The sequence below is a fragment of the Trachypithecus francoisi genome, unplaced genomic scaffold (assembly GCF_009764315.1).
Source record: "Trachypithecus francoisi isolate TF-2019V2 unplaced genomic scaffold, Tfra_2.0 Lachesis_group2, whole genome shotgun sequence".
Lineage (NCBI taxonomy): Eukaryota > Metazoa > Chordata > Mammalia > Primates > Cercopithecidae > Trachypithecus > Trachypithecus francoisi.
The window spans coordinates 149,282,204-149,306,668 of NW_022681465.1; the positions used below are offsets into that span (position 1 = coordinate 149,282,204).

The following is a 24,465-nucleotide window of genomic DNA, read 5'->3' on the forward strand; positions in this document are numbered from 1 at the left end:
CAGAACAGTACTGGCACAGAGCAGGCTCTCACATATTTTTTAAACGAATGAACTGTATGTGAATGACTACATGACAAATATTGTTCTCATGTTCAGGTAGCTATATGTTAGACACCATTTTAAGCATTTGATAAGAGTTCGCTCACTTCTTCTTCATAACTCTACAAGACAAGTTTTATTATTACCCCCATTTTAGAGATCAGGAAACAGGCATGAAGAGGTTCAGTAACCTCCCCAAGTCTACGTGCAAATGGCAGAAGTGAGATTTGGATTCAGACGGTCTAGCTGTAGACTCACTCTCTACGCTATTCTCTTATGTCTATTGTACTTATTCCAGAGTCCAGCATTCCAAATGTACTTCTGATACAGGAAAAAATAATTTCCTCAAACTCAGAAATAGAAACTTAGGGCCATGGTTATGTCAAGCACCAGGGGTTGTGCCCTACTCCAGAGTAGCACATTAGCATAAGAATGCCCAAGAATCTTCTTCCCTGGCAGCCTTCACACAGTGCACTCTGCAACAGGCTGTTATGGCAACCGAAGCAGCACCAGAGAGTGGAGGAGGAGGAAAAAGTAATTTTAGCATGGCACAGGCAGAGTTCAGAACCTCCACTGGGCCAATACTAAAATCACCTGAAGAGCACTTGCTGGCTCTGAGATGTTCTTGAGACTGCTCCCAGGGTCACCTAGAAGTAGATCTGTTCTTTGCTTGTATGTTTTCTCTTAAATTTACATAATGCTATGATATAAATGTATGTGTGTGTGGAATGATGGAAAGGAGGCTATGCCGGGGGAAAAAATGACAAATGGGGAGGGATGAGAAATCATCCAAATGTTATCACAATTCTCCTTTAATGATCATCCAAAAGTTATTTAATAATTGATCATTATTATGGTTTAAAGAATGGGAGAATAGAGTATGCATGAGGGGAAACATGCTTTGGTGAGTGACTATTTAAATTCTTTTATCCTAATATGTCACCACCTATACCCCCCCCGGGGAACAGTACCTCCTCCTGTCATTAAAATCACTGGTATTAAGTCCAGAGGGAGCTCACTCAGACTCTTGCCTCACCTCCTTGGTAACCATGATAACCCCCAAGCCAGTGAGAAAAGAGGCCAGAGTGAGAGGCGTCTGTGCTCAGAAGGAGAAGTAACTACTGAAAAGATGACTCGCTTGAACCTGGGACGCAGAGCTTGCAGTGAGCTGAGATAGCACCACTGCACTCCAGCCTGGGTGACAGAGCAAGACTCCATCTCAAAAAAAAAAAGAAAGAAAAGATGATTCAACAGACAAGTCTGCTCTGCCTCGGTCTCAAAGCTCTGCATAACCCCTGGAAGCCACTGCCAAGCATGTTCAAGAGTGGGGAGGCTCCAGCCTGGGCGACAGAGGGAGACTCCGTCTCAAAAAAAAAAAAAAAAAGAGTGGGGAGGCACAGGCCCCAAAACCACCAAGAGGAGGCCTGCTGGCAGGGCCCGCACTGCCAGGAACTGAGGGAGCGTTCTCACACCTTATTATCTGCCATCACTGGACTGGTTCACAGTGTGTATGAATTCTTAGTGGAATAAGACTTCGTGCAAATTGTACATTCCTTAATCTCTGATCCAACACCAGTGAGCTCCCACTTCCTCATAAATGTGTAAACTAAAATAAGTAGAAAAGTACTACTATAAAACTGAAAGACAATCTTTGCCACGGTCCCTCCTTCAAACTGTGATCAACCATCCCTCTGAAAGATCCTGACTAAACATCATCTTTTGCAGGCCCTAATCACATCTATTTCCAGAAAGCAGATGCACTTAGGGGTGTGTGTGTTGTAGGGGTAAGGAATTCCTCATTTTGCAACTAAGTAAAATCCAAAGTAAGAGGGTGGTGTTGCCCAAAATTCCCTGCAGGTGGCATAAGAGACTGCAGCTGAATTGACTCACAGTTCTAGAAAAACAAGAAGGAAATGTTGGAAATCTTTTTGCTTTCATTGATTCCAGTGAAAACATCTTCCCTGCAGGTGGCCTCTAACACTCTACCGAAGGTCAAACCGGCTAGAGTTTCTTTTTTTTTTTTGACACAGAGTCTTGCTCTGTTGCCCAGGTTGGAGTCAATGGCAAGATCTCGGCTCACTGCAACCTCCGCCTTCTAGGTTCAAGCGATTCTCCTGCCTCAGCCTCCTGAGTAGCTGGGAACTACAGGCACCCATCACCATGATTTTTGTATTTTTAGTAGAGACATGGTTTCACCATATTGGTGAGGCTGGTCTCGAACTCCTGACCTCATGATCCGCCTGCCTCAGCCTCCCAAAGTGCTGGGATTACAGGCGTGAGCCACTGTGCCTGGTCCTTCTTGTGATTTATTACAGGGCAAAGGAGCCCTGGAGAATCTACCTTTTAAAAAGGAACAGGATTCCCTTTGCAGTGTCTTAAGAACACACTAGAATTAGTCAAGCTTAGGTTACAGTCCCTCCAGGTCAGTGATAACAAACGGTGATCTCTGGGATGAAGCAGGCCTGCAGATGTCATTTTTCGACCTGCACAATGTGTAATACATATTTTAAAATTATTTGCCAACAAGAAATTTCACATAAAACTGGCTTTTCAGTTTGTCTTGAAACATTTAAAGAATCAGCAACAGGCCGGGCGCGGTGGCTCAAGCCTATAATCCCAGCACTTTGGGAGGCCGAGACGGGCGGATCACGAGGTCAGGAGATCAAGACCATCCTGGCTAACACGGTGAAACCCTGTCTCTACTAAAAATACAAAAAACTAGCCGGGCGAGGTGGCGGGCGCCTGTAGTCCCAGCTACTCCGGAGGCTGAGGCAGGAGAATGGCGTAAACCCGGGAGGCGGAGCTTGCAGTGAGCTGAGATCCGGCCACTGCACTCCAGACCGGGCGACAGAGCAAGACTCCGTCTCAAAAAAAAAAAAAAAAAAAAAAAAGAATCAGCAACAAAGGGCCCATTTCCAGACCCAACAAAAATCAGCTACACCCAAGTACTAGCTGCCTCCCTTTAAAGAAAGTCCCTGTACCCACAGGGCACAAATTTGTAACCCCTGCTTAGGCTGCAAGTCCTGGACCTCCACAAAATACAATTCCACAAAAACAAATGTATTCTCCAATAAAGGCAATTGTCTAAGCACACAGCTATCTATTATAATAACACAACGAGGTGTGGTTTATACCTTTGGATGATTTATGAACAAGCACAAAACAATTAGATAACAAAATATCAGAATGGCTGCTCCGGGGTTGACAGCTCAGATGGTCGTACTTCAGTCACCCATAAAGAACTGATGAGTTGGGCTCTATAGAGTTCTCTGCCTAAGATTTTCTGAATAACGTGGGCTTCGATTTTCTGAAAACATTCTTAGATTTTTTAAAGAAGGTGCTATGTTTTCCAGACCTCTCACCCTAAAATCCAGACCAAAGCTTGCAAAATTCTCACCTTAGCAGCCCCAATCTGTTCCTTTCGAAACTTCTCCAAGGGAGTGATGAGCACCTCGCTGGCATTCTCAATCTGGTGAAGAAAAACAGAGTAGCGGAAAGAAGACACAAAAGCAGTATCAGTAAAGAATTACAGCAGCTCCAGCACGAGATGCCTCCCCACGTCTTAAGATAAAACTTGGGTAGGCAGTGTTGTACATGTCAACTGTTTACAACCCTTGAACTAACAGCATGTCAAATCAAAACTCATTATTTCAAAACATGATAATCTTCCTCCCATGCATGATTAACATTGATTCTTTAAAAGTAAAAATGAAGAACTCTAAAACTGTAAGCAAGCATCTGAAGGGGCAGAGACGAATTGGTGAAAGAGTGGGGTCTAAGTTACAAGCTTCAGGTGACATTTTCTTGTAAATATTCACTTACCCAAGTTATAAGTAAAACCTTTCAAGCCTGATTTTGTGTTGCTCTACCAAGATAGGACTGGACTAGAGCCAGGACACCTGTGGCTCCTGACTACTGGCTGCCTCTCAACTTCATCTCACAGGGCTCACCCCTCAGGTCCTGCATTCCAACCCACCAGCACTCCAATGCACCTCAAATGCACCAAACTTGTCCCACTTCAAGGCCATAGCATTTGGCTATTCCTTCAGACACTGTGTTCCCAAACCCTTACAGGGACAACTCCTTCATGTAATTAAGGTTTCAGCTTAAAGGTCACCTCTTTAGGGAGGCCTTCCCTGATTACCAACATAACTCAACTTCCCTCCCCTACCAAGTGTGTTCTGGTTCACCACTACACACTACACATACACACACACACACACACACACACACACACATCAGTATCTTGTAAAGGCTCACTTTGCCACCACTATCCCCAAAACAAAGAAGAGTGCTGAGACAAAGGAGCACTCAAACATTTCTGAATGACGAATGAATGGATTATTTCTTGATTGGCTGCCAACTGTGTGACCACGGGCAAAACATTTAACCTCTCTGGGCTCTGATTTCATCATCTGCAAAACGAGTGGGCTGAACTGTCCAGCTCTAAGATTCTATGGTCTTTTCTAAGGCAGTACAATATTTTACAGTTTTTCCTTTTAAGTCATTCATTTATCACTCTTTGCTCAACTAATTATTCCAGGAATCTCGCTGCAACAAAGCATTATTTTTCCTAAACCACACGCATGTCCACTGCAATGAAACTAACAGGGTAAATGCCAGAAGTCACAGATGGACACAGTAAAGAACTAACTGAACAATGTAAGGGACAGAAAAAGTCAAGTCTCCAAATGTATTCCCATTTGCCTTTTTCTCAATTTGGAGATCTCTTATTTCAGAAGAGTGAAATTTAAGCCTAGAGTGTTGTGGTGTTAATTTGTTTGATTTTGTTATTTTTATTGTTATTTGACGTTACTTAATCAGTTCACTTAAGACTTCTCCACAAACCATCTGCAAGTCTCTGAAGCTCACAAAGGTGGGCCAAGCCCCTAAGTCAATGATTCTCAACCTTAACTACACAGGAGAATCACCTGGAAAGCTTTTAAAATTCCTATGTTTAGGCTACACTCCAACTAACTCAGAATCCCTGGACTTATTTAGTCCAAGATATCAGTATTTTTCAAACTCCCCAAGTTAAATCCAGTGGACATCCATGATTGAGAATGCAGTCCTAAGTAGCCGCTTATAATATGAAAGTGCTCATCTGCTCACCTGGGAATCAGGACACCCAAGTCCTTCCCCCAGCCATACTACTACTTGCTGTCAGCCTTAATAAGACCTGTTTTCTCATCTGTCAAATGAGCAATTGCAGATGGTGAGGAATAAGGCCCACTTAGTCTTAGATTCTATGACTATGTAACATCCACTTGGTTCCAACACTGCCTGATGTTGGGGACATGGAAGCCCATTCTCCGCCCTTGAGGAATTCATATTTACTATAGGGCACAGACAGGTACAATGTATATCAGGACACAATGTGGTAAACACAGGATCAGAAGCATGAACTGGATGTTAGGAAAATACCAAGGGTAGCCATATAACCCAGGAAGTTAGGAAAGGCTTCCCAGAGAAGGTGCAGCTTTACTTGCTGAGTTTAACTGAACTGATGAAGTTGTCACAGGGCAAGGAGGTACAGAAGGAGCTTGCAATGGCCAGATACTCAGATGCAGACAGTAGAAACTCAATTCACTGACATTAATAATAAAATTGCAGAGGCAAGCTGAAAAGTATAATCCAGTCATTGTTCCCTTACCACAGGCCATAGCAATCTGCAGGGTATTCATAGTGATTTGCTTACCACACCCCCACCCCCAAATACTAACTCAGCCAATAATCAGACTCAAAAGAATCATTTCCCTTTCTCAGGCACCAGCACATGCACAAACACACAAGCTTTTCCTTGCTTCCACCCACCACCAACCTCCACTGCCACCGCCACCACCCTTCTGATTCTGGTTCAGCCACAAGCAGTGAGCAATCAAAAGAAACTGCTCTTTCTGTAGGGCAGAAGGTAAGAGGCTTCTACTCTGTTTGGAGTTTTAAAGGAATCCTCCTTTTTTTTTTTTTTTTTTTTGACACAGGGTCTTGCTCTGTTGCCCAGGCTGGAGTGCAATGGTGCAATCACAGATCACTGCAGCCTTGACCTCCCTGGCACAAGCGATCCTCCTACCTCCTCCCAAGTAGCTGGGACTACAAGCATATGCCACAATGCCAGGCTATTTAAAAAAAAATTTTGTTGAAATGGGGTCTATGTTGCCTCCAGACTGGTCTTGAACTCCTAGGCTCAAGCAATTATCTTACCTCGGCATCCCAAGGTGCTGGGATTACAGGCATGAGCCATGGATTACAGGCCATTACCTGGCCCCCACATTTTTTAATATAATGCAGTCTTGGGTTTGAACCCAGACTGTACCACTTATTAACTGTGTGATCCGTGACAAGTTACTTAACCTCTGTAAACCTCAATATCTTCACCTAAAAAATGGCGATAATACAGATACCACTTCCCAGAGTCATCACGAGGGTTAAAATAGAAAATGCATGTAAAGTACTTGGCTACATAATGTCTTGGTGAATAGTGTTCAAATTACCAACTGTTAGCATGGGAAGAGAAGAAAATGTTGATTGATGCAAGATTTCCTAGGACTTTGGAGCACTGCTGCCTGAAGATACGCCCTCCTAGTGGAAAATCAGTGGACAGGCAGCAGGGGACTTCAAGTCAGCAGGTGACTTCATTCCTCATATCTTAGGGATATGGAGGAAAATGCAAAGGAACTTCCTGTAGATGTGGAATCTCTTATCTGCTAATGCTGAACTATATCAGAATAAATTACAGGCTGGGCACGGTGGCTTATGCCTGTAATCCCAGCACTTTGAGAGGCAAGGCAGGAGGATCACTTAAGGTTTGGAGTTCGAGATCAGCCTGGGTAACACAGCAAGACCTTATCTCTACAAAAAATCAAAAATAAATTAGCTAGGCACAGTAGTGCAGACCTATAGTCGTAGCGACTCAGGAGACTGAAGCAGGAGGATTGCTTGAACCCAGGAGTTTGAAGCTGCAGTGAGCTATGATGGCACCACTGCACTCCAGCCTGGGTGACAGAGTGAGGCCCTCTCTGTCTCCCAGAACAATAAATTCTAGTACAAAAGATATCTCTTAAGAACCTGGAGATCAGCATTTGACTCTTAAATGTGGACAATGCCTCTCTTGAAGAGCTTTTTAGAGTTACCTTCATTACAAAGTACCTGTTTACTGGGTCCCTCCTACCTGGCAGGCACTGTGTTGGGTACTTAAAAATGAAAAGCAAAGGCCGGGCATGGTGGCTCAAGCCTGTAATCCCAGGACTTTGGGAGGCCGAGGCAGGTGGATCACGAGGTCAGGAGATCGAGACCATCCTGGCTAACATGGTGAAACCCCGTCTCTACTAAAAATACAAAAATTAGCTGGGTGTGGTGGCGGGCACCTGTAGTCCCAGCTACTCAGGAGGCTGAGGCAGGAGAATGACATGAACCCAGGAGGCGGAGCTTGCAGTGAGCCCAGATCACACCACTGCACTACAGCCTGGGCGACAGAGCAAGACTACGTCTCAAAAAAAAAAAAAAAAATGGATAGGGAAGTGATCCCTGCACTCAAAGGGCTCTTGATCTGGTTCAATAAGATGGGGGGAGGGGCAGAGTGGGGCACCTTCTTTCCCATTCTGCTGGTAGAGAATCTGAGGCCCAAAAAAGTGAAATAATTCAAAAGATCCACCCTTAAGCCATACACCTTATGAAAAGACCTCAAAATGAACCTTCAGAAGAATGTCATTTAACTATGTTGTTCTAAAGTTATCCACCAGTGTAATCCTTTAATATTTACAAAAGGCTTCAAACTCTACAAAGATGAGGCTTGCTAAAGAGCTCAAAACACTCAAATGGCAGAGTCTGGATTTGAATCTAGTTCTCCTGATAACCAATCCCTCGCTCCCTCAACATGAACACACTATCTGGGACCAGGAGTAGCCCAGCCCTACTCACCATCCGTATCCGTTCATCTTCAAGATTCCTGAGGACAGTGGCAAACTCCTGCAAAGACCTTGCTGGAAAAGAGAAAGGGGCTATGAGGCGGAAGGAGTGCCACGGGTCTTGGGGAGCCTTTCCACTTCTGGCTATTATGTTATGGATTTTAATTCCTTGGCACACACAGATGCCTAAAGTCAATTGCTTCCCAAGGCTCCCTTCATCTTTTTAATCATTAACCATTAAGGATGACCCAGAAATGCAGGTTAATTCCACCTGGCACTCTAGCTAGGGAATGATTTCTTCAAGGAAAAGATCTGCCTGTTCCTGAGAGTACCCAGGACTGGTGAGATGCTGGCAGGCTTCCAGGCCCCAGGCTGGAAGGGGCAGAGTTCCGCTTAGGAGTTGAAGGATTTCCTGTCCGGATTCGACCTCCTCAACCTTTGTCATGGCGTTGCATCAGAACCCAGCCTTTTCTTTGGCACCAGAGCTAAACAAACAGTGCTGCTGGCATTGGAAGCCACATCTCTGGCTTCTCTTTGGGTTCCTCCTCTCTGAGTCCTCAAGCCACTCATTAATAGAATGCAGCGTGAAGCATGGTGCTCACACATGAACAGTCATCCTTGCCAAAACTATTCACAAAAGCAACAAGCATTATGTGCAGTGGCCCTGAGGATACTCGAGATCCTTGAGCCATGTTGGGAAAAGCATCCATACATTCACAAGTTACAAGGATGCGTTTTCACCACCCTCAGCTGTCTCCCAATTGCCTGTGCCAGCTCCAGATGCTGATGTTCTGCATGGCAACAGGAACTCAATAAGCATTTTAAGAATTAATTCATCCAACAAAACTTTCTCAATTCTTGCCCATTTAATGGTGTCAACCAAGGTGCCCACAGAAGAACAGTGTGCAATGACATGGCCCTGGCAAAGAAAGGTGTCTTGACATTGCAAATCCTCCATGCTTACAGCTGCCTACAGATCAAGGCAGGTGATGGTGAAGAGTGAAGCAACACACCGTGGTGATAAACAGTAACCCATCTCAGCCTCTTTTTAAGGAAACAGGAGAGGCAGGGACCTCCCTGTAGACAGCACAGGAGAACCCAACATGGAGCTCCTCTCCCTATCTGAAGGCAGTGGCAGATGCATAGCTCAGGCAACTGCTGCCAGGTCAGAAGAGGGGGCCAGTAGATCAAATTCTCAAACTTTTTGAAGAAGCTGGAAAACTGGAATTTTAGATTATGAATTGAATTTATATGGTCATTCAATTTTAAAAAATGAAAGCCAAAGAAAACCGGGCTGTGTTCTGATCCCAGCCTATCATTTTGCAACCTCTGATCTAATTTTCCCCTCATCTACCTGTGTTCTACATATGCTCTAAGCTTAGTATCGTGGTTGGAGGGAAAGAATGTCACCAGCCAGAAAATCACTAAAGGGAGGTGGAAAGGAGAGTCCCACCACAAAACTTCAAGCTTTCTCTCCTGCATGCTAGAGGGTGAGGCAATCCCAAAACTCAAGAAGACCAGAGTGGCCCCAAGCCCCGATCCTCACATATCTCTGGCCCTCCACTTCCACTAAGGACTTCTTTCTTTACTAACCTTAGAGGCTTCCTATCCCAGGAAAAAGGCTCTGCTGGGACACTGAAGGCTATGACAAACAATGAACATTTTTATCTTCTGCACAGTTATGACTTACCTATACACATCTCATCATCTGTTTCTGCATCTCCTATGCACTGAAATTTAAATTCATTTAAGGAATCTGCAAACTTCCGCTTCGCTGAAGACAAATCTAGCAAGAAAAAGATAGGAAAAATCAGGAATTACTAAAATTAAACTGGCTTTCTCATTTGCTGCCTGTATTGGTCCTTCTAGGAATATCTTAGGAGGCGAATTTGTTCGAGTCCATTTCAAAGCACAAAAGAATATAAATTCAAAATAGCCAACATTTGGTTATAACATGAAGCACTGATTTGTTCTAGAAGTTAATATTTTTGTTATATTGGCTTTAACAATTCAAGTTCTATCTCTACTTCCTAAAGGCAACTTGTCATCTCCATCTGATATGTGGGAATCCACTTGCCAAAGGAAGTTGGGGAGAAAGCGTGGATCAGAGCCAACCTTAGTGTCCACAGCCTGCAGGTCTGCTCTGCTACTGACCCTCCACACAGTCAGTGCAGCTTTCCCCACACGTATGACTCAACAATAATTTCCCCTAGGTCCTACTCACAACACAAACTTTCACTAGGGAGGGAGCCTGGAGAAGGCTGGAAGGAGGAGCTGGGAACTGCCCTACCCATAGTACCTGGCCTTCCTCTTCTGACTCAAGCACAGGCGAGACCCAGGTTCTCACAACCTTCTCCACTCTTCTCATGAGCAGAGTAGACTGCTGGCCTGACAAAGCTCACCTGAATTTTCCTGGCTGGCCACATCCAACACCACCAGGAGAACAAAACCCCTGCGATGTTTTGCATTAGGGTAAAAACACGTTCCACACACAGTATCCATAAGAAAAACTCTCAAGGGCCCTTATCATTAAAAAATCATCATCATAAGCTTTCACTGAAGATAGTAATGAAAGCCAACGATCCTTCCAGAGCCTTCAACTTCTCTGAAGGGTATGAAACCACCAAGGTACCTTTAAGTGGACTGGCAGATCTGGCTGCTGAGGACAAATGTTCTTAACTTAATTCCATGTGCAGTCTTCCTGCAGATTAGGCTAATCATTCAAATTACCCTCATACATGTTTCCCTCACTGAAGGGGAAATGGCATTATGTCCAAATGCCCAGGGGAGGGAAACATGAGGCAGAACCGGCAACAAGGCCTGGCTTTAATAAGACATGGGCGGGGGGGCGGGTTACGGGGTGGGGCGGTGGGGGGTGTATTGTGGCTGCACAGATCAACATAACCTACTAGAATAAAAGCATCCGTGACTCCCAGTACTTTTTCTTAGCTCCCAGATTTGTCCCTTGAGGTTAGGGATCGTGTTTTCCATCTTTCTCCTTGGTTTGGTTTGTTTCCTCTGTGTACCTGGCACTGCATCCTGCTCAGTGTATGCTGAATAAATGTGGGGGGCGGTGGAGGGGCACTGGATACAAATCCAATCCTCAGTGCTCATTCCAAGCAATGGCTGCTAGTGGAAGAGCCGGGCGTGGGCTGTGCTGCTGTTCTCAGGACCAGGGCTCAGGCTACTGCATGGACAGCAGCTGCAGCTCCTACTCCTGGACTGCCCTCCCACACGCTGTGATGACACGGTCCTGAGCTAGCTGCAGCTTGTCCAAAGTGCTCTGCTCTACACCATAAGAAGGCACTTGGGGTGGAGAAGGGGAACACAGGGGCCAACAGTCTCTGATCTCCCCCTTGTTCAGTCACTTGCACAGAATGGTCCTTACCAAAATGTCAAAAGATGTTGGCAGGGGACTCAGGCATCTCACAAAACTGGCCAGCCCAGGCTGAGGCTATCCCTCAGAACACAAATCACAAAAGGCAAACCAAGAAGGAAACAGATGCACCCGAAAGCCAGAACATCGTGGGGAGGAAGGCAGGAGGAGGCCACAAGTAGACACGAGGAAAAAGGGAAAGAATAACATTTTAGAGTAGAAGACAATGTTCTATTCGAGTCCCCAAATGCGTGTGCATCAAATGTGGGTATGGTTATGCACATTCCTATTTTAGTCAGAATGTTCCCTGATCAGAACTCACAAAGGTCTGCACTAAGAGTAACACAGGTTTGCCTTTCTACCCAGCTGACAATCCTGTGCCTCCCCCATAAGCAAGAGAAACTCAATCACCTCAACCAAGTGGAAACTGGTGAAATGCAAGTCAGGCTCGGGAAAGCTCCCAGCACACACCTGAAGAGCCGCACTGCCGAGGGCAGCTGCCAGTGAGGACAGGGAGTGGCCGGTCATGCACAACGGGGCCTTTGTGAGGCTTCTGCACAGGCGGACCCGCTGAACCAGGGCAGGGCCTGTTAGCTTATGGTGACCTGATTTCCTTGTCCACTGGCACAGAGCACACCCTGCCACAGTGCAAGCCTGAGAAGCAGTGAGGACCCCATGAAGCTGAGGGAGAGGCCGATCCCCCAATAAGACGATTAGGTAATGACTGCTGGTATGGAGTCAATATTGGGCTTCAGGTTAACGAGGAAAGCTGGGTAGAGTGAGAATCGTAATGAAGGGACCTGAAAAAGGAACTCACCTCAGGCTTGATAAAGGAATTTTTCAGTAAAGTTAAAGTGGATAGCTGTCCTTTTGCTTGTTTAGAATCCATTCCCCAGACTTTGGGACAGCTTCTCAAGCTTGTTTTTGAGAACCTCCCTTCTCCACTTGCATTCTATGGGGTGGTGGTGACAGGCTGATCAACCCCAACCCCTTGCCCCCACCCCAATCCCACAGCTCCTGGGTTCAAGTTCTAGCTCCACCATAGATCAGATATGTAACCAACCCTGGGTTAGTCGTAAAGTGTCAGTTAGCTCATCTGACGGAGGCTGTCAGCCTGGGGGTTAGGCAGGGAGGATCCAGTGAGACATACTTCATAGGCACTCTGCACATCACAAGATTCAGTTCTAGGTATAGCTGGGCTGTTCTTTTCTCATATATGAGTCCTCCAGTAAGAGGAGCCAGGAAAGGTAAGCATGAATAACTGTTTGGAGCTCGGAGAAGTTAAAGGACTGACATGAGAGCACAAGGCCACTAAGGAGAGGACCTATGACTTAAGTCCTGTGAACTGAGATCCTTGTAGTATGTGGGAACACCATACCACTTCATCCCATTGAGGTAAACCCTCTATGTTACTTGAGAGAATGAAAACAACACTAAAAAGAGAATTTTCTACCGAAAAAACCATTGCTTCTTGCCTATTTCAACCCAGTAGGATTGGTGGTATCTTTTGTAGATTTTCACCTTGGATATGGAGCAGCCCAAAGATTTATTTCAAGAGCTTTCCCTCTGATGCACACAGGAATCTAGCACACACATTCCAGTAAGAGGAGAGGGAAAAGAGAAGAGGCTGGCACTGGTGCTGGGTGCATGCCAAGCTTCGTGGCACCCTCCTCATATAACCCTGCTATTTCATGTACAGGCAGTGCAAGACACAGCAAGGAGCCAAGCAGAGTCAACAATATTTACTTTGCAGAAACATCTGTTGCTAGAAAAGCAGAATGCTGGCCAGAGTGGAGGGAAGTCGTAAGTGCCGGCATCTGGGGAGGCCAAGTATCTGCTTTCCAGAGTAGGTAGGGCTGTGCTTCTCTGAGTGAGGGGACCAGATGGCTAAGAAATATGGAAGCAGCTAGAAGTTTGGGCCTTGAGAGACTGCTCCAAAAACCACCTGCTCACTCAGGGACTAGAGGAAAGTGCCCTTCTTTTCTTGGAGATGCCAGCAGATACTAATCACCGGATTTAAGAAAATTTGACCCAAATAGATCCATCTTTCACTAACACAGAAGGTTTGCCATAATTTTTTTTTAAATTAGAATCTACCTTAATTTTATACAAGTTGCACCAGTAATACCACAAGTCAAGTCATTTCCTTTTTCTCCTTGGGTAAAACTTAACATACATGTGCACACACAAACATGGACTCAGGTAACCTTACAACTGTATTTTCAGTGTATTTCTATTGCCTCTGTGACCTCCAAAGTCACCAAAATTGTGTATTAACTACCCTGAAATGTTTTGTTGCTCATTCACATCTTTCTCTTTGGACTTAGAAAGTGATTACAGTTCCGGGAGGCCAAGGCGGGTGGATCACGAGATCAGGAGTTCGACACCAGTCTGGCCAACACAGTGAAACCACATCTCTACTAAAAACTAAAATTACAAAAAAAAAAAAAAAAAAACCTGGGCATGGTGATGTGCACCTGTAATCCCAGCTACTTGGGCAGGCTGAGGCAGGAGAATCACATGAACCTGGGAGGCAGAGGTTGCAGTGAGCCAAGGTTGCACCATTGCACTCCAGCCCAGGTGACAGTGTGAGACTCCATCTCAAAAAAAAAAAAAAAAAAGAAAGTGATTACAGTTCAGAAAGGCCATCACTGAGGTTAGAATTTGCAACAGGATTGGCCTTGTGGCTGCCTAAAGCACAAGAATACCAAAGTCCCCGGGGCTTGTTAATCTCTCCCTTTCCTGGATGCCAATTACTCTCTGTGCCTCATCACCTTGTATTTGGAATAACTCTGGAACTATTCATGAATGGCTTCATGTCACAAAGCACAAAGAGTGCCTCGGACAGGGCTGGACACAGTGTCCCCCAAAACCTGTTGTACTAATGTGAGTGGGCAAGGAAACACAAGCTGGCTTACAGGTGGAACACCTGAGAGTCCCCAGAGAGGACCCATGACAGAGAGCTGAGACATGGACAAGAGCCCCAGAGAGACTTCAGGTTTAGCTCACACCCCCATTCCTAGGTCACACTCAACACACTCAAAACCAAACTCTCTCTACTCAAACACTCTCTGCCACCCTCTCCCCAGAGAGCCAGCCGAGGGCCTCTTCCTCATCCCCAGTGTGATGAAGGGCACCACCGGTCACCCTGCCACACAAGTCACCAGTACATGTCATCCTCTCACACATCAGGCTCCTTCATGTGCCATGTCCATTCCCAAGTCTGTCCATGTTGTCTCCTAAGCACATCTCAATTCTGCCCACTCCTTCCCATCACTATCAGCAACCCCTAAACAAAACACTCCATTTGCCTAGATAACTGCAACTGCCTCCTCTCTGGCCTCCCCACATCCACTTTTGTCCATCAAATCAGTTCTCCACCCAATTAATGTCAGCACCAGCAATGAGCCCTGTGATGGCTTCCCGGAGCTCTGGAGGTGAAGACAAAAGTCCCTCCCACGGCCTGAGAGGCCCTGCAGGGTCTGGCCTCCCCATACCCCTCTCTGGGCTCCAGCTGCTCCGGCCTCTGTCAGTTCCTGGGGCATGCCCAACTCCTACCTGCCGCTACATGCCTGCAGCCCTTGGCCCAAAAGTTCTTTCCTCCAGGAAGCCTTCCCTGACTTATCTAATCAGGCTGAACCCAACCCTATTTCTCACTCTCTGAGTACTATACATCTTTTCTTCAGAGCAATTTTATATTTGTTCAGGTAATTCTTCAAGTAATGCCTCCCCAACTAGTACATTCTATAAGGATGAGGATCATATCCCTTCATGCTCACCACTCTATCCCCAAAGTCCAACACTCTACCTCTTGACTGAGAGCAGGTGTTGCGGAAAGAACAGAGAGAGAGGAAATTGGGCACTTCACAAGTCCATTAGCTTCCATCAAAGGTGAACCTCCCGACTCCATGTTTGACAAGTGAAAAAAAAGCAGGTAAGTTAGGACAAACTCTCCAACTTACATAAGTCTGGCTGGAGCATATGACCACCTGCCTTCCTTTAAGGAAGAGTACCACAGAGCTGGAGGGAGAGCCACCACCAGCAGGAGCATAAAGTAAAACCTCATCTATACCAAGGAAGCTAGAGAAATGAGCTACACACAATCCAAATGCTGGCCACAACCAACTGTCCCCTCTTAGCCCCAGCACAAGCCCCAGGATGCAGTTAAAACAGTTTAAGGAAGAGTCCCCAAAGATCCCTCTTTCCCCTTTCCCCATATCTGGGAAGACTGAGAACATATCCAATCAGAAACTGTGCTTGGAGAGAGGCACTTCCCACGACTCCCCATTTCCCCAAGTCTGTATGTAGCATTTAACCTAGTTCGATGTGCTTCACTATAAGAAAAGCAAGTGATAGTCCCTTGTAAATACCATTCTACAGCCCAGACTCCTGGCATTGTACTAGCAAAAACAAACAAAACACATATACACACACACGCACACACACACCCTGTGCAAATCTTAGAATGAAACAAAATTCTCCATAACATTTTTCTTGTTTCCGTGACACGCAGTCTTATCTGTGGCCACTAGGTGGCAATCAACTACATCAAACACCTTGACCAAGCAGCTAATTTAAACAACAGCTAAGACTCAAGGAGAAATGACAGGGCCAGCCTTAAAGGCAGTGTTGAGGACAGACCCTGCCCTGCTGAGGAACAAATAACCACCTAGAAATGTCCAGTGGACACTCAGCAACTGAAAGAGGAGCCCTGGCTTCCACTTGGGAAGAAGTGCTCTAACACATTCAGAGGGCCTGTGCTCTCAGACAGCAAGTCAAGCCTGAAACATTGAGTGGGAGGGGTACAGGGATGAAGTCACCACCACAGTGTCTCTCACGTTCTTTCAGCTCTAGCTGGAGCACATTCAGAAAACCTCTCATCTCACCCAGGCAGATGATGTGCCCACCGACCACATCAGCCACAGTACATCACATAACGTGCATTCTGATCATACATCTGCGTGCTTTTCCTGAGGCCATTTCCCTAAAGCAGCATTTCCTAAATGAGGCCATCACCAGCACTGATTCTGGAAAATTTGTTTTTCCAACCAGAGCACTAAGGCTAATGAAATTTTCAGAGTTGATTTTTAAAATGAAATCAAGTAGATTAGAGAAGTGTTCCTCTTTCCAAAATGAGGTTTCTAATTCTATTTAGATGAAACACCTCTTAAAAATAATTTGGGCTACCCAAACTCACCTTAATCTATATCCAAATAACTATGAATATATTGTATACATTAACTTACTGAGTACTTACTATATAACATGTACCTACCAAGTACTTTAAATCCCTCCATCCTCACAACCATTCTGTCAAGTACACATTATTACCTCCATTTTGCAGATGGGGAAATTGAGGCTCAGAGAGGTTAAATAACGTACCCAAGGTCATGCAGGGAATGAGCAGTAACGTAAGAAACTTGTTCTCTCTGACTCCAAAACTCTTAACTACTACACTATATTGCCTAATTTACTCAAATATTTGAGAATCTGGTATCAATGTATCCAAAAAAATGAAAAGACGGTGTGTATACATTCCATACCTTAAGGGGAATACAATTTTTAGAACGGCCTAATCTCTGTGTACAAAACTACAAAATTAACATAGACTCTGCTAGGGCAATCAGAGAGCAGACAAAAAATGGCTACAGAAGTGGAAGTGGGATATTATTCCAGTTAGGGCCATTGCGGCTTCCAAAAAAAAAAGAAGAACAAGGAGTAGCATTTGAGCTGAACCTTGAAGTTCACTCCTATTTGAATATGTAGAAAAGGGAAGCAGTACAAGGCAGGGAAGCAGTCTGCGGCTTCCAAAAACAAAAACAAAGGAAGAACAGGGAGTAGTATTTGAGCTGAACCTTAAAGTTCACTCCTATCTGGATATGTAGAAAACAGAAGCGGTACAAGGCAGGGAAGCAGTCAGGGGAAGATGCTGTAGAAGTGGAAACATGGAGCAAGGAGATGTGAAATGCAGAACCTACCCAGAAAAAGCAGCAAGTTTAGATAGACAGGAGGTCAGAGTGGGAAGACCGGTTAAAACCAAACCATGGAAGGACCTGAATGTCAAGCTAAGGAATTTGAACTTACTCCCTTAAAGAAATGGGAACTGGGGCCGGGCGCGGTGGCTCACGCCTGTAATCCCAACACTTTGGGAGGCCAAGGCGGGCGGATCACGAGGTCAGGAGATTGAGACCACCCTGGCTAACATGGTGAAACCCCGTCTCTACTAAAAACTTTTTTAAAAAATTAGTTGGGCGTGGTGATGGGCACCTGTAGTCCCAGCTACTTGGGAGGCTAAGGCAGAAGAATGGCATGAACCTGGGAGGCGGAGCTTGCAGTAAGCCCAGATTGCTCCACTGCACTCCAGCCCGAGCACACAGCACACAGAGCGAGACTTCGTCTCAAAAAAAAAAAAGAAAGAAAGAAAAGAAATGGGAAATGGATTGTTATACAGAGGAGCAACAAGATCAATTAAACAACAATTAAGCCTTTTACTAAGGAGCTGGCCCAGAACTTCGCTGGAGACACCTTCTGTAACTCCTCCAGCACACTTCACTATGAGAATGTGCAACCACAGCCAAGGGGCATTCTCCCTGTAGGATAACTAAATGACAGGCAACACCTCTCAACTTGGACATTTGTGCACAGACCACTGGTCAGTCCGGAGATAAGGAAAGAGTTATAAGGGATTCAAAACAAAACTACTCCGTGCTGAAAACTCCAAGTTCAGGGCCCACTATGAATTATCCATAGCATCATCTTGAATTATACATAACTATATGCAAATAATGTATACAAATACATATATATTTCCAAAGTGCTGTATTGGCTTTTCCTCATAAGAACATTGAGAGTTAAGTGAAAGCACTTGACCTTTTCTGGATGAAGAAATTAAGGACTGGCCTAATGACAATGCAAGTCACATAGTAGGCCCTTAATAAACATTTGCTGGATCAGTGACCACTGTGTCAAGTGAGTTAGTCGGCATTGGATCTCCGATGAAAACTCAGCCCCTAAAGGGCCCAGCCCCAGCTCAGCCCTGGCACAGAGAACTGAGGTACTGTATTTAGAATAACTGCATTCACATGCTGCCCCAAGATATGATAAGACAGCAGAAGGTCACCACAGGAAAAACTCCCTCCAGGAAGACTGTGGACATTTGCTTAGTGAAAACAAAGAAACCCATTTTGAGAGGGACTAATCAAGTGACAGAACAAAAAAGAGAGGGTAATTCCAGGCAGCTCAAGTACAAATATCACACACACACACACACACACACACACGGGGCAAGGGGACGGTAATTCAGAGGTGTATGACGCGCATTGGCTGCACAAACATCAGCTTAAATCCCCAGTCTCTCACTTCCTCGCTGTGTGGCCTTTGGCAAATTACCCAACCTTTCCAAGCATGTATGTAACTATGAGGATAGTATGTACCTTGCAGGGCTGTTGTGGGAATTCAAAATAGGAAAGAAACGTGTTCCGGAAGAGCAGAGGACAGGGATGCCCTCAGCCCTGCCTTGCTTTCCTTCCCACAGCAGAAGTGGAGTGGAAGTTTACCAGCAGGTTGGAGAAAGGAGAATCAACCAAAGGAGAATCTTAATTAGCATAAGAATTAAGCAATTTTTGCCTCATCAAGTCACCAGATCAACCCCATTCTTGTGAACTACTAAAAACACACCTGAGTTCCTAAGGGTTTTCTTCAGTGCTCAGAAAACCCCTAATGCTTCTACAAATTTACAATTTCCTTTCACCCCTGGCAGATGAAAGGCAAGGTAAAACCCCAGTGGACTAAATAACACCATTTTTTAACTAAATGAACTCAAAGCAGTATGGGTTTCTTTTTGAGAAGTTTATTAAGCTCAAGCCGTGCCTTTTAAATGCACTGAGGAAACAGTGCTATCATCAAATCCTTTCTGTCCGCTGCCTGGGGAGGCAGGCCAGCCCCCAGATGAAACAGGTAAAAGAATGAGCGTGCTAAGACGACATTTAAGATACAAGAGACTGACAGCGTTCACAGGCCTGAAGTACTGGGCTTCCTCAGAAGGCGGAACTTGAGCTTGGCCCCTAAGGTAGGCACGGTTCTAGAACGGAGAGGGGGTGGTGAATTAAGAGGAGACCACACAAGTCAGGCCCACTCACTGGGTCGGACTAGGGCTGGAAAAACCGGTAGGGGGCGGTAGGTGGAGACAGAGGCCTGAGAATGGTGGGGAGGGGCAGGTGGAGCGGGGATTCCTCTCTCAACACCTCAGCAGTTCTGTTCTGCTCAACACCAAGCAGGTGCGCAGACGGGCAGCAGTGGGGCTAGGAGGGTTGATCCTGGCTTGAGCCTCAAGACTTAAGATTTTGTTTCTGGAATGCCTTTTCCCCTGCAGCAGAGACAGCTACTCACGCTTTAAGGTGCACCCAATCACCCAGGACCCTGTCAAAATGCTCATGTGATCCAGCAGGCCTGGGAGGCTACATTTCTAATTCCCAGGTGAAGCCAATGGTGCTGATCCAGGCACCACACCCTCCAAGGCAAGGGTTTGGACTCCCACTGAAGACCCTGAGAACGAAGATCACAGCTTCTTTATCCTCCTGGCATGTGCCTGAAACATACAGGACCTCAATATATATTGGAGGAATGAATGAATAAATTCCTTGAGAGAATTTAAGCCGTTGCAGACAGAATAGAAAAGAACCTAGAAAAAGAACCAGAAATGGCCTGTCTCCTTGTGCAGCCACCAACTATACATGTGAACCTAGGGAAAGTCACGTGACACACTCGGCCTTTAAGAACTCACTTGAGGCCGGGCGCGGTGGCTCACGCCTGTAATCCCAGCACTTTGGGAGGCCGAGACGGGAGGATCACGAGGTCAGGAGTTCAAGACCAGCCTGGCCAACACGGTGAAACCCCATCTCTATTAAAAATACAAAAATTAGCTGGGCGTGGTGGTGGGCACCTGTAATCCCAGCTACTTGGGAGGCTGAGGCCGGAGAATCGCTTGAACCTGGGAGGTGGGGCTTGCAGTGAGCCGAGATCGTGCCATTGCGCCCCAGCCTGGGTGACAGAGCGAGACCCCGTCTCAAAAAGAAAAAAACACCTCACTTGAAAATCAAGCATCCAACCCCTTTTTCTAGCTCTAAGATCCCTCCCAAAGTATCTTTTATGTGCCTTTTAGTTTTTTTAATGGTGAGGTTATATATTGGATATTCCTACAGCAAGGCACACCTCTATGTCATTCTCAAAGAGCAGTTTCCAAAAATCCAATTGAGAGAACACAGACTCTGTTAGTCTCAGCAAATAACCATAGCAACTAATACCCCCCAAATGAAATGATGTCTTCACAATGATGTGCTGGCTCAATTAGATTAAGAGGGTGACGTGTACCATCTGAAAATTTATGGTCGTAAACTTACAGTGAAAGCCAGACTTTCTTGGAAGAGGTTTATAAGTAAAAGAAAGGCCTTGCCAATAAATGGAATTCAGGACAAAGAGCCAGAGAAGTCAAGCAGATGAGGAAATTGGGCAGGACTGCTCTGCCTGTCCAGGTTCACACAGGCAGGGCCCACGCACCCAGACAGAACCCAGAATTTGGTTAAACAGCTACAGATCTGAGTACCACCACTTCTACCAGGGAGTTATCAAAAGACTGCCATTTTATTCTCGTTCTATGCCTTTCTTCATGCATATTACAAAAGGAAAATACTGCTAGCTCAGAAAAGTCTGCAGAAATATTTACCAAAATAATTGTAAAACTTTGAAATGAAAAAGAGGACAATTGCAAAATAACAAATTAGGGCTGATAATACATTTCCAGCCACATTCATTTCTCCACAGGTCATCACAGGATGCAAATTTTTCTGTTCCAAGGTTTTCTGACTGGAGTCAGAACTGTGAATGGAAAACTCAACATCTATAAGTTGTACAACTGTCTTTCCACACCCTTAGGCCTGCCTCTTCCAGGGTCTGTGCAATCACATGTGCCCTGAACAAATATGGAAGAACCTCACTTGAAAAGCAGGAAAAGAGAAACCAAGGCCTGTCACCTCCCTGTAACCCCTGAGCTTTCTCGCTTTCTCTAGCAAAGAACAAAAAGAAAAAAAGGAACAACAAACAAGCCAACCCATAACTAAGCCCAAAGAAGCAGGGTTTCACTAGCATTCAACAGTTGTGAACTCAGAAAGTCACAGACGGCAGAACCTAGATACACAAGGATCAGAAACCCCTGCACTGTTTCTATCAACAGCGAATTTGAGGATAATCAAGGAAAAAACAAGGCATGGTGAGTAAATCGAGGCCTTCATCCAGCCAAATAAGCTTAGATTTGTGGTTAACAGACTCCCAGGGTTCAAAATCCCATCTCACACACTTACAAGGTACTCAATTTCCACCCGTGTGAAAAGGTACTAAAGGGAAACCTGCCTCCTGAGGTTCCTGTGAGAAGACAGATGATGCATTGAAGTGCTTAGCACAGGGCCTGGCCGGCAGCAAACACTCAATAAACCACAGGTATTGGAATCATTTACATATATATTTAATAAATAACATGCCCGGCTGATTTGCTTCTGCATAAAAATGAAAGAACAATGAAGCCACCTGGCCCCCACCACTTTGACTTCCTCTCGCCCTCCTTCTCACCGTCAGTCCACGCAGCATAATTAGGATCAAAACTGAATCCACCTGATCCCTGGACACAGCTCAGAGACTCCTTGCCACTAATACCACAGAAAGCAAGGTGGCAACTCCTAAGCATCAGAATAAATTCAATTAAAAAGCAAAACTCCATTCGTCTCCCCCTGGATTAAATTAATGTTTCTGGAAGAAAAAAAAAAAAGTACCTAGCCATTCTGAAGAAATAACATTTCCAGAAATTGGTTCCACTTCCTTTTATCCCCTCTTTAATTAGTCACTTTTCTGCTATACCTCAGGGGAGGCTGTGTTCCAGGCACCAAGAACAGTAGTCCAAGCAGGCAAACACTTACCCTCCTCATAGATGCCCACAAAATCCCCAGGCTCCCCACTTCCCCACTCTTCACTGTCTCCTCTCCAGCCTGGATTCCAGTCCAGGCAAGAACTCATGCTCCAGCAAGGAGTACCCCTTGCCGCTGCAGACCACCACAGAACGTGAGAGGCCAAAGATGAGTGGTTCTCAAAACATGTCTGAACACCACTTGCAACAGGCTCTTCCGGGGAGCCCACCCTCAATCAAAATCTCTAGGGCTGTGGCATAGGAGCCTGGGCTTCCCAGGCAGTTCTTATGCATGCTGAAGTTTGAGAGCTGATATCACCTAAGCCTTCAGAACATCTACTACTAAGTACCAGTAATGGAACCCCTCCAGATGACAAAGGTGGAGCTCCACAGAGAAGCTGGATCTTCTAAATCATGAAAGCAGGTTTACAAATGTTCCCAAAGCAGGCAATTAATGCTCGTGGTAGAAGAAAGTTAGGTGACAGCAGGGGTGGGAGGAAGAAACACCCTAATTCAATTTAAAAATCACAAATTCCGAAGCCTGAGTCTTCCTCAAAACATGTTCTCAATCATGTCTCCTTATTCTGAAGCCTACACAACTGACTGGGAACACATCTCTGTTTTGTAGAAACCCAGCTCATGGCACCTGGAGCTGATGAATGGCCCTGGTGCCGACTGCCCAGAAACCAATCCGGAAACCAGGCTTCCCACAGAAGGGGCAGCTGGAGAGCCAAGCACTCTTGGACTACAGTCCGAGGCTGGGTCTGCCAATACAGGCTCTGCCCAGCTAATCTTCTCTGAGCCTGCAAATATTAAACCTGACACACAGACTCAAGTGAATCCAGAAAACAGGCTCACAGGGCAGCTGAAAATTGGGAGTGCCTGAGGTACAGGCATGGCAGCTTCATGGGCATTCAACCAGTACAGACGCACCGGGTCCCGTGCTCAGAAGGGCCTGCTTGGCTTAATGCTCTGCTGTAGCTGTCTTGAAATTTTTAATAACTTTATCTTTGAACTTGTGTTTTGCAAGTGAGATCCGATGGGACAGTGGAGCATATATGTGCGTAGAGAAGACAGGTACAACCTGGATGTCATGCGGGCCCACTGGGGCTCCTTATGGCCCCAGTGCACAGAATTCTGGTGGACCCACCATGTATGGGAGCTCAGTGAGACTCAAAGCAAGAGAAAGGTAATTGTCTTATATCTACAACTGAGTTGTAGGGGCAACACTGACAGCCCTGAGGGGTTACACCTACGATTTCAACCAGAACATGCCAGATGCAAGAAGACAATAGCATCCAAAGAAACATGAACGGCCCAGGAACCCTATCACAGCCTTCTTCCTCATGTTACCTCCCTGGATAAGCCAATCACTGACACTGACCATGGTAACCTAGGACAGGGACAGACTGGGCAACCCATAGCTCCTTTCCTTTCAGGCCCTCCTCATACATCATAAGCCGAAGGTGGAGCACATCGGGAAAACGTGCATGCATCAAGAAGAAAACTGAAAACTGATTTTGTGCAACATTTCCACTGTTCTTGGAAGAATGAAATAAATGCATATGAGCTATGAAATATGGATTGTATAACTCTAGTGATTCTGCATATAAGTCAGACGATCTTATAGAAAATTGGCATTGTACAATATAAAGATGAACAGAAGAGTTCATACTAATAATTTAAATTTTTAATTCTTCCTTTTTAGAAGAACATGGGCAGATTAAAAATACCACCACACGTCAAGAAAGAAACCAGGAAAGAAAGAAAGCAGCTCTCTATTTTAATGCTTTTAACAGTACTTATGTCTGCTTTTTGAACAAGGAGCCCCACAGATTAAATACCCAGTCCTGGGCACAGGAATACCCTGGGATTGCTTTTCAACCTCAATTAGCTCTCCTCTCCTCCAACTGGTACGCTGAGAAAGACCTGAGTCCGTGCCACCATCATCTCTGGCCTGGACTCCTAATTGGCCTCCCCACTTCCCTCCCGATGCTTTCCAGTCCATTTGTCACTTAACTGCCCAGAACAAGCTATTCAAAAGGCAGACCTGATCTTGTTGATGGTCCCTTCCATACCCTCCCTGATTATAACTCTTCCCATTCCCCTCAAAATAAATCCAACCAAGGCCTACAAAACCTGCCTCGTCTGCACACCCCACTGGCCTTGCCCTCACTCTATACCCAGCCCCACTG

The 24,465-nt window shown here is 45.5% G+C and overlaps 1 protein-coding gene and 1 long non-coding RNA gene across 7 annotated transcripts in view; one reads left to right on the forward strand and one right to left on the reverse strand.

The window, feature by feature from the left end:
* The window catches only part of ARHGAP26 (Rho GTPase activating protein 26), a 466,537-nt gene that overhangs the window by 353,018 nt on the left and 89,054 nt on the right, over positions 1 to 24,465 (reverse strand). For all 6 annotated transcript variants that reach the window (XR_004430020.1, XM_033180801.1, XM_033180796.1 and 3 more), the window contains exons 2-4: positions 9,634 to 9,729; positions 7,957 to 8,018; positions 3,437 to 3,508 (exon numbers count right to left, since the gene is read on the reverse strand). Coding sequence is in view for 5 of the 6 variants with exons in the window: in XM_033180801.1 (XP_033036692.1) it covers positions 3,437 to 3,508; positions 7,957 to 8,018; positions 9,634 to 9,729 (230 nt within the window). In the remaining variant the exon portion in view is untranslated. The remainder of the gene's footprint in view (positions 1 to 3,436; positions 3,509 to 7,956; positions 8,019 to 9,633; positions 9,730 to 24,465) is intronic.
* On the forward strand, positions 14,212 to 23,848 carry LOC117065684. Its single transcript, XR_004430021.1, has 6 exons — positions 14,212 to 14,317; positions 15,027 to 15,253; positions 16,168 to 16,243; positions 22,899 to 23,157; positions 23,301 to 23,459; positions 23,710 to 23,848. It is a non-coding gene; the product is annotated as an uncharacterized LOC117065684 (long non-coding RNA).